The sequence below is a fragment of the Cetorhinus maximus genome, chromosome 9, assembly GCF_964194155.1.
Source record: "Cetorhinus maximus chromosome 9, sCetMax3.hap1.1, whole genome shotgun sequence".
NCBI classification, from domain to species: domain Eukaryota; kingdom Metazoa; phylum Chordata; class Chondrichthyes; order Lamniformes; family Cetorhinidae; genus Cetorhinus; species Cetorhinus maximus.
In genome coordinates, this window is record NC_135887.1 from 9,273,408 (window position 1) to 9,286,004 (window position 12,597).

General features: G+C 45.9%; 1 protein-coding gene across 1 annotated transcript in view; it reads right to left on the reverse strand.

Annotated features, from left to right (window-relative positions):
* Nucleotides 1-806: 806 nt before the first annotated feature.
* nufip2 (nuclear FMR1 interacting protein 2) overlaps nucleotides 807-12,597 on the reverse strand; it is a 36,886-nt gene continuing 25,095 nt past the window's right edge. The window contains exons 3-4 of the mRNA XM_078548014.1: nucleotides 3,468-3,500; nucleotides 807-1,852 (exon numbers count right to left, since the gene is read on the reverse strand). Coding sequence (XP_078404140.1) covers nucleotides 1,800-1,852; nucleotides 3,468-3,500 — 86 coding nt within the window. The 3' untranslated portion in view covers nucleotides 807-1,799. The remainder of the gene's footprint in view (nucleotides 1,853-3,467; nucleotides 3,501-12,597) is intronic.

Sequence of the window (12,597 nt, forward strand, 5' to 3'; positions counted from 1 at the left end):
TACACAAAAGGATATTCAAAAGCATTTCCAGAAATTAGGATTACAGTGCTGGACAGATCCTGCACCCAGACACTATGGGCTAACATTTTTAAAATTCCGGCTACCATAATGAGATTTAAGTCTAGCAAGCACACACCTTCCTCCCACACAAAAAAAAAATCTGCTAGCCTGAACACCACTTTCTCCCCAGAAATCAGGATTTTCTTTAAATGTGAAGACCAGCAGAAATATATTTGGCATTGTAGGATTTTAGTCTGTTAGGCAAATTAGAGGCCACCTACAGTCTAGTGCTCAAGACAACAAAACTGATGTGAAAGCATGAGCATCTGGAGAGGAGTGGTGTTGAGCACTGGGTTACATCATACTTTCCACAACCACACTGCAAAAATTAAATTGAGAACATTTACTTTGCACGACATAGCATAAAGCCACAGGAACTTCCAAAAAAAAAATCTCTCTCCAATCTGGCACTTAGTCTTACATGCTGCACAAGCTGTAGTGTGTAATAACTACTGTTGCACGTTCAGAAGTCCATGCCTGCACACGCTTCACTCACTTCTAATATTGCCATAAAGCTCTTTGCCGATTTGTAAAATCCAAGCAGGTTTTTCATATTAAAAATATATATTTAATAGTTTAGAAGCAGCAATAAAGCTGTGGACTACAGAATGCATTAGAATTCAATAACCAAATTGTCTTTTTTTAAACAGAAACTTTTAACTGTCCCATAAGAGGATTAAAGAATGTAAGAGTGATCCAATTTTAGCTTGACTTCAAAATCTACTTTTTTTTTTTATTTTTCTTTTAAACTGTATGTTCTGCGTGATTCTGGTATATACTGCATGAAAATGCAAGTCTTAAAAAGCAAGATGATATTAAAAAGGGAAAGGAGGGCATAGTAAGCAAATACATATCATTTTGTAGTAGTTAAGGCCAGCACGCAACAGGGAAATAACCTACTGAATGAAATATTTAATGACCTAGAGAAAGACAGTGAATGTAAAGCCCCTACAGCAGAAGCAGTGCGGTTTATGTTTCTAACACATACAATGGCAAAATTTTTAAAAAAATTAAAAGGAGGGAAAGAATTATACAACATTAAATACCTAAGTTGAATCACTCCACAAATTTCACATGATACACCCTTTTGCATGTGGAGCATGGTCTTTTTGACCAGTGAACAATCAGAACTGCATCGCCTAATATTGCAGTTGCCTGTGACTTTCCGATTTCTTCCCAGTGATGAATTAAGACAATTTTCCCCAAGGCCTAACTGACCATCTTAATCCCAGCAAAAGCCAAGAGCCTTTCAGCAGAAAAGAAAAACACATACTGTACTTCAAGGCATTATTCCAGCATAACTTTTTTTGGGTTTTAAAAAAGTTTTGTAATCCTCCTGTTTTCCCGTGTGGAATCTTGGTGCACTCTCAGCAAAATGCAGCCTTTGTGAAGTGGGACAGCCCCTTCAGTGGTTCGTTGGAGCCTGAAGTTACACCAGCAGGATCTTAAGAACCAGACTTAGGTAAAAAGTCCACTATTCACTGATCATTGCATTCAGGTTTTGTTTTGTAATATGTTCAGTACCAGAGGTCATTAAATACCCAATTAGAGTCCATCGAAACAACTGTACGACACGCTCTTTGCACTCACTCAAATTCGGTTTCCTTTGTTTAAAAAATATTTTTTTGACTATTCTCCTGAACTGGTCCACCGCTAAAGAGATGATTTTAAAGGAGCACAAGAGCATCCAGACAGCGGCTTGCAGCAACAACGAAAACAGACCATTCACCAAACTGACTTCATTGATCAGGACGATCCATAGATTCATCATAGGTAACTACTCTTGAAGGATCTGAAAATAAACACAAGTTCTTTCAGAACTGAAAATTAAAGTAAAACACACACAACTACATAAAACCAAAGAACCCATCATCACACTCCCACCTCTTATTAAAATAAGAAATCGCAATCCTAGTCCATTCCAACTTGAAAGTTGGACAAATCTAAATCTCAAAATCGTATTGACAAAAGCCCCAATTATACAAACTATTTCAAGTTAACAGTTTTGGATTGTGACAGATTTCTCAGTTTATGATATTTGAGATACATAGAAGTTTCAGTTCTCCCACCTCCCCAGATTTTGATATAGAAACTAAATGCGGAATGAGTTAATTTCTTTTCCCTTCAGTTAAATCCAAACACCAATTTAATTTAAAAGTTAATGCGATGTCAACCTTTACTGGCTAGCTTTGTTAAATATATTTTGTATTGAATCTGTACATAGACATGTTTATATACATCCATACAAAAAACTTCAGTATTTCAGAAATAACAGTCTCACTAACCTTTCAAAGGTGAAACAATATTACTGAAAAAGTTGGGATCCCTAAAATTAGCATTTTTACCTTTCAGCATTACTGCCCTAGAAACATTGCACTTTTGATGTTAAATCAATTTATATTACGTTCAAGGAATAACATTACATCTACCTGCTTCAGTAAAAAAGACAAAAACCAACTGTCAATTAATTAAAGAGCAGGACAGCACTCCTACAAAGGCTCAAGTGATACTTGTGCTACGAACCAGCAATTCCCTGGATTTGATCTACAGAAGGCACTGAGTTAATTGATGCATCCTGCAGCAACAGTGCAAATGATAGCCATACTCCCATTTCAAAATGGAATCCAATGGCCTTGACTGATCCAATCCACATGTTTTTTTTTAAAACACTCATCATGAGATGAGGAGGAATTTCTTCACTCAGGGTGGCAAGTCTTCTGAATTCTCTATTCCAGAGTGCTGTGGAGGTTAGGTCGAGTAAGTTCAAGACAGAGATTGACAGATTTCTAGATGGTAAAGGCGTCAAGGGATATGGGGATAGTGCAGGAAAATGGTATTGAGGTAGAAGATCAGCCATGATCTAGTTAAATGGCAGAGCAGGCTTGAGGGCGTACTCCTAATTCTATGTTCCCATCTGGAATTTCCCAAAAATCCGCCAAATGAGACTTGCACATTAAAAATAGTTACAAGGAAACAAAGGGTGCTGACATCTATTGAAACATGCCATTCACAAGTACTAGCTTCATGTGCACTCCGCCGATGCTGCCAGACCTGCTGAGTTTTTCCAGGTATTTTTTATTCTTTGTTTTGGATTTCCAGCATCCGCAGTTTTTTGTTTTTATAGCTTCACGTGATATTGTTGGGGGGGCGGGGTGGAGGGGGAGTAGGTGAATGAGGAAAACAGTATTCGAAGAGCACTGAATGACACGAGCTGCATTCAAATCATTGTTAACTCCATTGGATTCCCTTGATTATCAAGCTTAGATTGTAGAATAATGTTTTATTTACAGTGTACTGAAAAAATTGCATTTTTCAAAAACATTCAAATTTGGTCAAGAAACCTGCAAGAACATATATTCCTTAATTTAAACAAAGCTTCCCACGTTTCATGTTTTAATTATGCTTACCTTGTTTATGCAGGTTCCATATAGAGTCCATTTCTAGGGGGAAAAAATAAACATGTGTAATTAAGACAAATATAATCAAACAGGCTTACTTTTACAAAAGTTCCCAGAGGAAGTTGCATGTCTATGGGGAGAGCACAGGACAGAGGGATTAGTTTTGGATTGCACCAAAAATCTGGCAAAAACACAGCAATACTAAGCTGCTTAGGTTATTTTTGAAAGTTAGTGGCAGGTTTTGAAAGTTGATGGTGCTGAAATAAAACAATTTAAATAACTGCTATGGAGGTAGCGGCTGCTCAAACATTTTCTAGGTGAATTTCCATTTCATTCATGCAAAAAAAAAATTCAGATATACTTGTATGCAAAAAAGCAAGTTAACTTTGTGTGCATGTTTTTGCTCAATATTCAAATTAATTCCAATTTGATGCCTGGCAATTGTTTAATAAAGGAAAATTTTACAAACGTTGCAAATACTCAAACTCTGCAGGCTCGTGACTTCATTTCTTGGATCCCTCTCAGAGAATTCAACTGCACAGAATCAAAGCATAAGGCCATTCAGCCCATCATGCTTGCTCTTCCCCATTGCTGTGTAACTTTTATCTTTTCAAGTATATATCCAATTCTGTTGAGTTTGCTTTCATCACCTTTCAGGCAGTGAATTCCAGATCCTAACTGCATTAAAATATGCACCTTTCCTCCGGTTCCTTGTTTGTGTTCACAACCCTTTATAATCTTAAATTCCTCTATTAAATCTTCCCTGGACCCTGGATAGGCCTTTTTAAAAAAAAAAAAGCCTAATCAGCTTGTCCTGCTAACTTAAAAGACATGTGTATGTAAAATGTATATTTAATAGGTTACAAAGTGGGATTGATAATTTTAGCAAGCATTCAACATAACTTGTAAATAACAGTAATGAAGGCTTTATAATTTTGCATCTTTAAAATTTGAAACAAATCTATGGAACAGATTTGAAGTTCTGTGAACGTCAAAGTTGAATGAACAGGACTTTAAAAATGCTGTTCCAGTTTTAACTGAAATGCTGTATTGTAAATATCATCCTTTATTGCAACACCTCTCATCAGCCCCTTACTGCATTCCAAAGTTGTACTTTATCAGTTCCTGCAATCAGCAGTACAATTACATCAGGTTGCATAAACTAGGTTTGCATTCCCTTGAGTTTAGACAGTTGAGGGGGTGATCTAATCCATGTGATTAAAATGGTAAAACGATCGAGCATGGTAGATATTGAAACAATTTCCTCTGGTGCTGCATTACAGGCCAAGGGAACATAATCTTGCAGTCAGAGCTAGACCATTTAAGAGTGAAATTAGGAAGCAGTTTTTCATAAAAGGTTGGTAGAAATTTGGAACACCACTATAATATTGTAGCTGCAGGGCCAACTGAGTAAGTGAAACAGGCTTGAGGGACTGCATGGCCTTCTTCCGCTCCTAAATCAAATGAAGGTTATTGCATAGTAATTCCTACTCAGTGCTTTCATACTTTTAAAATGAAATTAATTCTTAAAATTAATTGTTCACAAATAGCGTTCAAGTATTTTTGAACTTGCATCTCTCCTCCTCACAATGAGCTCATCAGGAGACGCACCTTCCCCCTCTCGACCAAATACTTATTTTTATAGACATCCAGTGAAGTGTTCAACTATGGGGCCAAAGACTCCACCCTCATTGAAACACACTGGGCTCTGTTCAACACTTCCTCACTACAGTATGTCCCACGTTGGGAACTTCAGCTGTTTAAGGATAAGAGGTGTCAGCTACACACAATTTTCAACCATTAGTCACACATCTAGGTTTTTTCAATTATCATTAAGTTATATTAATTGCACTACAGGAGTGCATGTGCAAACGAACAAAGTGTGGCTAACAGAGTTGGCGAGGCGCAGGAACAAACAGCGATGTGGGAATATGATGTAATGGTGATAAGTGAGACCTGGCTCAAAGGAAAAATGGATGCATAATGTTCCTGAGTACATGGTAAAAAGGAAAGGGAGCAGTTTTCATTAAGGAAAATATTACAGTGCTCGAAAGAGAAAATGTCCTTGAGGCCAAAGACAGGATTTATTTGGTTGGAAGGAACAATAAAAGAGCTATTACGTTACTTTGCGTATTTTATACACTAAACAATGGGAAGGCGGCAGAGAAACAAATTTGCCAAGAAATTACTGAGAGGTACAAGAACCAGAGAGTAGTGACAATGGGAAATTTTTAACTGCCACAGTACTAAAAGGCAGAGGAGGAGAGGCATTGCTGGATCTAGCCCGGGGGCGCAAGGCAGAGGAGGAGAGGCATTGCTGGATCTAGCCCGGGGGCGCAAGGCAGAGGAGGAGAGGCATTGCTGGATCTAGCCCGGGGGCGCAAGGCAGAGGAGGAGAGGCATTGCTGGATCTAGCCCGGGGGCGCGAAGCGGAGGAGGCCCCGGTCGGGGGCGCGAAGCGGAGGAGGCCCCGGTCGGGGGCGCGAAGCGGAGGAGGCCCCGGTCGGGGGCGCGAAGCGGAGGAGGCCCCGGTCGGGGGCGCGAAGCGGAGGAGGCCCCGGTCGGGGGCGCGAAGCGGAGGAGGCCCCGGTCGGGGGCGCGAAGCGGAGGAGGCCCCGGTCGGGGGCGCGAAGCGGAGGAGGCCCCGGTCGGGGGCGCGAAGCGGAGGAGGCCCCGGTCGGGGGCGCGAAGCGGAGGAGGCCCCGGTCGGGGGCGCGAAGCGGAGGAGGCCCCGGTCGGGGGCGCGAAGCGGAGGAGGCCCCGGTCGGGGGCGCGAAGCGGAGGAGGCCCCGGTCGGGGGCGCGAAGCGGAGGAGGCCCCGGTCGGGGGCGCGAAGCGGAGGAGGCCCCGGTCGGGGGCGCGAAGCGGAGGAGGCCCCGGTCGGGGGCGCGAAGCGGAGGAGGCCCCGGTCGGGGGCGCGAAGCGGAGGAGGCCCCGGTCGGGGGCGCGAAGCGGAGGAGGCCCCGGTCGGGGGCGCGAAGCGGAGGAGGCCCCGGTCGGGGGCGCGAAGCGGAGGAGGCCCCGGTCGGGGGCGCGAAGCGGAGGAGGCCCCGGTCGGGGGCGCGAAGCGGAGGAGGCCCCGGTCGGGGGCGCGAAGCGGAGGAGGCCCCGGTCGGGGGCGCGAAGCGGAGGAGGCCCCGGTCGGGGGCGCGAAGCGGAGAAGGCCCCGGTCGGGGGCGCGAAGCGGAGAAGGCCCCGGTCGGGGGCGCGAAGCGGAGAAGGCCCCGGTCGGGGGCGCGAAGCGGAGAAGGCCCCGGTCGGGGGCGCGAAGCGGAGAAGGCCCCGGTCGGGGGCGCGAAGCGGAGAAGGCCCCGGTCGGGGGCGCGAAGCGGAGAAGGCCCCGGTCGGGGGCGCGAAGCGGAGAAGGCCCCGGTCGGGGGCGCGAAGCGGAGAAGGCCCCGGTCGGGGGCGCGAAGCGGAGAAGGCCCCGGTCGGGGGCGCGAAGCGGAGAAGGCCCCGGTCGGGGGCGCGAAGCGGAGAAGGCCCCGGTCGGGGGCGCGAAGCGGAGAAGGCCCCGGTCGGGGGCGCGAAGCGGAGAAGGCCCCGGTCGGGGGCGCGAAGCGGAGAAGGCCCCGGTCGGGGGCGCGAAGCGGAGAAGGCCCCGGTCGGGGGCGCGAAGCGGAGAAGGCCCCGGTCGGGGGCGCGAAGCGGAGAAGGCCCCGGTCGGGGGCGCGAAGCGGAGAAGGCCCCGGTCGGGGGCGCGAAGCGGAGAAGGCCCCGGTCGGGGGCGCGAAGCGGAGAAGGCCCCGGTCGGGGGCGCGAAGCGGAGAAGGCCCCGGTCGGGGGCGCGAAGCGGAGAAGGCCCCGGTCGGGGGCGCGAAGCGGAGAAGGCCCCGGTCGGGGGCGCGAAGCGGAGAAGGCCCCGGTCGGGGGCGCGAAGCGGAGAAGGCCCCGGTCGGGGGCGCGAAGCGGAGAAGGCCCCGGTCGGGGGCGCGAAGCGGAGAAGGCCCCGGTCGGGGGCGCGAAGCGGAGAAGGCCCCGGTCGGGGGCGCGAAGCGGAGAAGGCCCCGGTCGGGGGCGCGAAGCGGAGAAGGCCCCGGTCGGGGGCGCGAAGCGGAGAAGGCCCCGGTCGGGGGCGCGAAGCGGAGAAGGCCCCTCAAGAATAGGAATTATGGTATTATCATGTTTAGATTAGTTATGGAAAAGGACAAGGAGAAATCTAGAAGAACACTTAACTGGAGGAGGGATCTAGCCTGGGTAAATTGGAGTCAGATTGGCAGGCAAAAATGTAACTGAGCAATAGGTGGCCCTTAAAGAGATGGTTTAAGTTCAATCTAGGTACATTCAAAGTGGGAAAGGGAGGGCAACCAAAGCCAGAGCTCCCTGGATGTTGGAACTGACATGTAAGGTGAAGCTGAAAGTGAGGAAGTATGACAGATATCAGCTTGACAGTAGAAGGGAGATCAGGTTGCATATAGAAAGTAGAGCAAGTGAAAAAAGGAAAAGGGTCAGAGCGAGTATGAGAATAGATTGCTGCCGAAGGCAAGAGGGAATTTAAAGGTTTTCTGCAGGTATATTAACAGCAAGAGCTTTCAGAGGAGCAGTGACTGATTTGGGGCCAAAATGGATATCTATAGGCAAAGGCAAAAGGTATGGCTGAGGCACTAAATGTGTACTTGTTAGTTTAATGTCATTGGCAGGGAAGAGTTTAATGTCATTGGCGGGGAAGTTTTTAGAAACAATAATTCAGGAGAAAATTAGTGGCCAATCATGGGCAGCCAGCATGGATTTGTTGAGGACAAATCATGGTTGACCAAATTAGTTGAGACTTTTGATGAGGTAGCAAAGGATTGCAGGCAACGCAGTTGAAATGCATGTGGATTTTCAAAAGGCAGCTGATAAAGTACATATTAGACTTAATTAAAAAAAGTAGCAGCATGGACACAAAATTAGTTAACTGATAGAAAACAGTTGTGATGAATGGCTTTTTAAAAAAACTGTACTGTTGAGCTCCTCAAGATTACATACAAGAACTACTGCTGTTTTTGATATACATTAATGATTTGGGGGGGCACTGGGCACAATTTCAAACGCTGCAGAAGTATAACAAACACCAAGGACACAGAAATGACCTTCAAGAGGACTGGTGGAATGGCAGATGAAATTCAGCACGGAAAAGTGAGTCAATACATTTTGGAAGGAAGAATGGCAAGACAGAATACACGCTAAATGCTAAAATTTTAAAGGAGGTGCAAGAGGAGAGTCAGAGATTTAGAGAATGGAAGGCCACCATGGCCCATCATGTCCACACTAGCTGCCAAGTAGCCATCCAGCCTTATCCCACTTTTAAGCTCTTGGAGCATTGCCTTGTAGGTTACTGCAAATCATGTGCATACCCATGTACTTTTTAAAATGTTGAGTATTTCTGCCTCTACCACCCTTTCAAGATGAGTTCCGGATCCGAACAACCTCTGGTTGAAAAACATTCCCCTTTAGTCACCTCAGCCTCCTGTATCTTACCCTAAATCTAATACCCCACCACCCCAGTTATATTTTTTTCTTTATTCTTTCACGAGATGTGGGCTTTGCTGGCAAAGCCAGCATTTGTTGCCCATCCCAAACTGCCCTTGAATTGAGTGGTTTGAGAAGCCATTTCAGAGGACAGTTAAGAGTCAACCACGTTGCTGTGGATCTGGAGTCAGCATGTAGGCCAGGTCATGCAAGAATGGCAACTTCCTTTCCTAAAGGACATTAGTGAACCAAGTGGGTTTTTATGACAATGATAATTTCATGGTCACTGTTAGTAAGACAAGCTTTCACTTCCAGATTTATTAACTGAATTCAAATTCCACCAGCTGCCATGATGCGATTTGAACCCATGTCCTAAGAGTATTAACAAAAATACCTGAAAAAACTCAGGTGGTCTGACAGCATCTGTGGAGAGGAATACAGTTAATGTTTTGAGTCCATATGACTCTTCACCAGAACTAAGGAAAAATAGAAAAGAGGTGAAATGTAAGCTGGTTTAGGGGGGGGAGGGAGACACACGACAGGTAGAGCTGGATAGAGGGCCAGTGATAGGCAGATATTGCCAAAAGATGTCATAGACAAAAGGACAAAGAGGTGATATTAGCTAAGAAATGTGCTAATGGTGACATTAAGGATCAAAAGCAGGATGAGCAAACTACAGTTAGCCCTAGTGGGGGTGGGGTGGGGAGGGGGAAGGGATCGAAATAGGCTTGAACTTGTTCTCTCACTGAACAATTTCTCCTTAAACTTGTCTCACTTCCTCCAAATAAAAGGTGTGGCTATGGGCCCCAGTTATGCCTGTCTCTTTATGGGGTATGTGGAACATTCCTTGTTCAAGTCGTACTCCGACCCCCTCCCACAACTCTTTCTCTGTTACATCGATGACTGCTTCGGTGCTGTTTCATGCTTTCGTCTGGAGCTGGAAAAATATATTAATTTTGCTTCCAATTTCCACCCCTCCATCATTTTCACATGGTTCATCTCTGATACTTCCCTTCCTTGACCTGTCTCAATTTCTGGTGATAGACTGTCCACCAATATTCAATACAAGCTTACCAACTCCCACAACTACCTTGACTACAGCTCCTCACGCCTGTAAGGACTCCATCCCATTCTTTCAGTTCCTTCGCCTCCATCGCATCTGTTCTGATGATGCCACTTTCCAAAACAGTTCTTCTGACATGTCTTCCTTCAATGAGATTTTCCACCCACGGTGGTTGACAGGGCCCTCAACCGTGTCTGGCCCATCTCCCACACATCCACCCTCACACCTTCCTCTCCCTCCCAGAACCATGATAAGGTCCCCCCTGTCCTCACTTATCACCCCACCAGCCTCCGCATTCAAAGGATCATCCTCCACCATTTCCGCCAACTCCAGCATGATGCCACCACCAAACACATCTTCCCTTCACCCCCCCGGCGGCATTCCGCAGGGATTGTTCCCTCCGGGACACCCTGGTCCACTCCTCCATCACGCCCTACACCTCAACCCCCTCCCACGGCACCTTCCCATGCAACTGCAGACACCACCCAAGGGCTCAAACACTGCTTTCAAGTGAAGCAGCATTTCACTTGCACTTCCCACAATTTAGTCTACTGCATCGCTGCTCCCAATGCAGTTTCCTCTACACTAGAGACACCAAACGCAGACTGGGTGACCGCTCTGCGGAACACCTTTGGTCTGTCCACAAGCATGACCCAGACCTCCCTGTCGCTAGCCATTTGAACGCACCACCTTGCTCTCATGCCCGCATATCCGTCCTTGGCCTGCGATGTTCCAGTGAAGCTCAACGCAAACTGGAGGAACAGCACTTCATCTTCCGACTAGGCACTTTACAGCCTTCTGGACTGAATATTGAGTTCAACAACTTTAGATCATGAACTCTCCTCCATCCCCACCCCCTTTCCGATCCCTTTTCCAATAATTTATATATATTTTTCTTTTCTCACCTATTTCCATTATTTTTAAATGTATTTCCATCCATTGTTTTATCTCTACCTTTTAGCCTATTTCGATCCCTTCCATCCACCCCACCCCGACTAGGGCTATCTGTACCTTGCTCGTCCTGCTTTCTACCCTTAATGTTACCATTAGCACATTTCTTAGCTAATACCACCATCAACACCCTTTGTCCTTTTGTCTATGACATCTTTTGGCAATCTCCACCTATCACTGGCCCTCTATCCAGCTCTACCTGTCCCACCCCCCCATAAACCAGCTTATATTTTCTATTTTTCCTTAGTTCTGGTGAAGAGTCATACGAACTCAAAATGTTAACTGTATTCCTCTCCGCAGATATCATTAGACCTGCTGAGTTTTTCTAGGTATTTTTGTTTCGGATTTCCAGCATCCGCAGTGTTTTGCTTTTATCCTAAGAGCATTAGCCTATTTCTCTAGATTACTAGTCCAGTGACATTACCACTATGTCACCAGCTCCCCTGTAGACCCCTCAACCAAGGGGACTTCCTATTCAACTGATTTATGCCCTGAATTTTGTACACTTCAATTAGGCCTCCCTTGGCCTCCCTCAGCCTCCTCTGTTCCAAAGAAAACAATTCTAGCCTACCCGATATTTCCCTATAACCAAAATCTTCATTCAGGCACTCCAGACCAAGAGGAACCCATGTGCAAATCTGGTGGCGAGGTAGGTTAACAAAGTGGTTAATAAACCATATGTATCCTAGGCTTTATAAATAGGAGGCACAAAAATACAAGGACCAGGATGTTAAGCTAAATCTACATAGGACACCATTGCAGCCCCGGCTGGAGTCTTGTGTCCAATTCTGGACACAACAATTTAGGAAGGGCATGAAGGCTTTGGAGGATATGGGAAAGATTAACCCAAATGGTTCCATGGATGAAGGGTTAGTTATGTCAATAGGCTGGAGAAATTGGGACTGTTCTCCTTAGAGCAGGGAAAATGAGATTTGATGAGTTGTTTAAAATCAAAAGGTACAGATAGAGCAAATAAAGAGAGAAACTGTTTCCAATATCTCTGATTATCAACTGTTCAGTCAAAGGCCTAAGATGATTCGCAAAGAACCAGAGACGACACAAGGAGAAACTTCTTTTACACAAATGGCCAGGATTTGGAATGCATTGCCCGATAGCGATGGGACACGTTCAACAGTAGCCCTCAAAAGTGAATTGGATAGATACTTGAAGAAAAATTGCAACCATATGGGGAAGGAACAGGAGCACAGGACTAAGCGGACTGTGCTTCGAAAGCGCCACAGACTTGATGGGCCAAATGACCTCCTGTGCTGTACTGCGCTATGATTCTAATTGACACAGGCTGCTATGCCAAGATTAATATTGGTCTAGGTCATGAAGGTAAGGAAGGAATCAAACAGAAAAATACCAGAGGAAAAGATAAGACGGGATAAAGAAGCAGGGTCATTGAGAAATCAATGCTAGATTTAAAAATCCTGACCACTGCACTGGAATTATACTAAACTTCTATTCCTTAAAAGGCTAGAGGTATATTTTTCCTCCACTATGGAGGATAGCAGAAAGATAGATAACAGATCCCTTTTACATCAAATATAGTTTGTAAAGATAATCAAGTAAACTTAAACTGTATACAGTGAAACTAAACAGATGTAGATCTGATGGCTTGTATAGATGAACTGCATAACGTCACCCTGACTCCAGTCCATCAGACCAAAT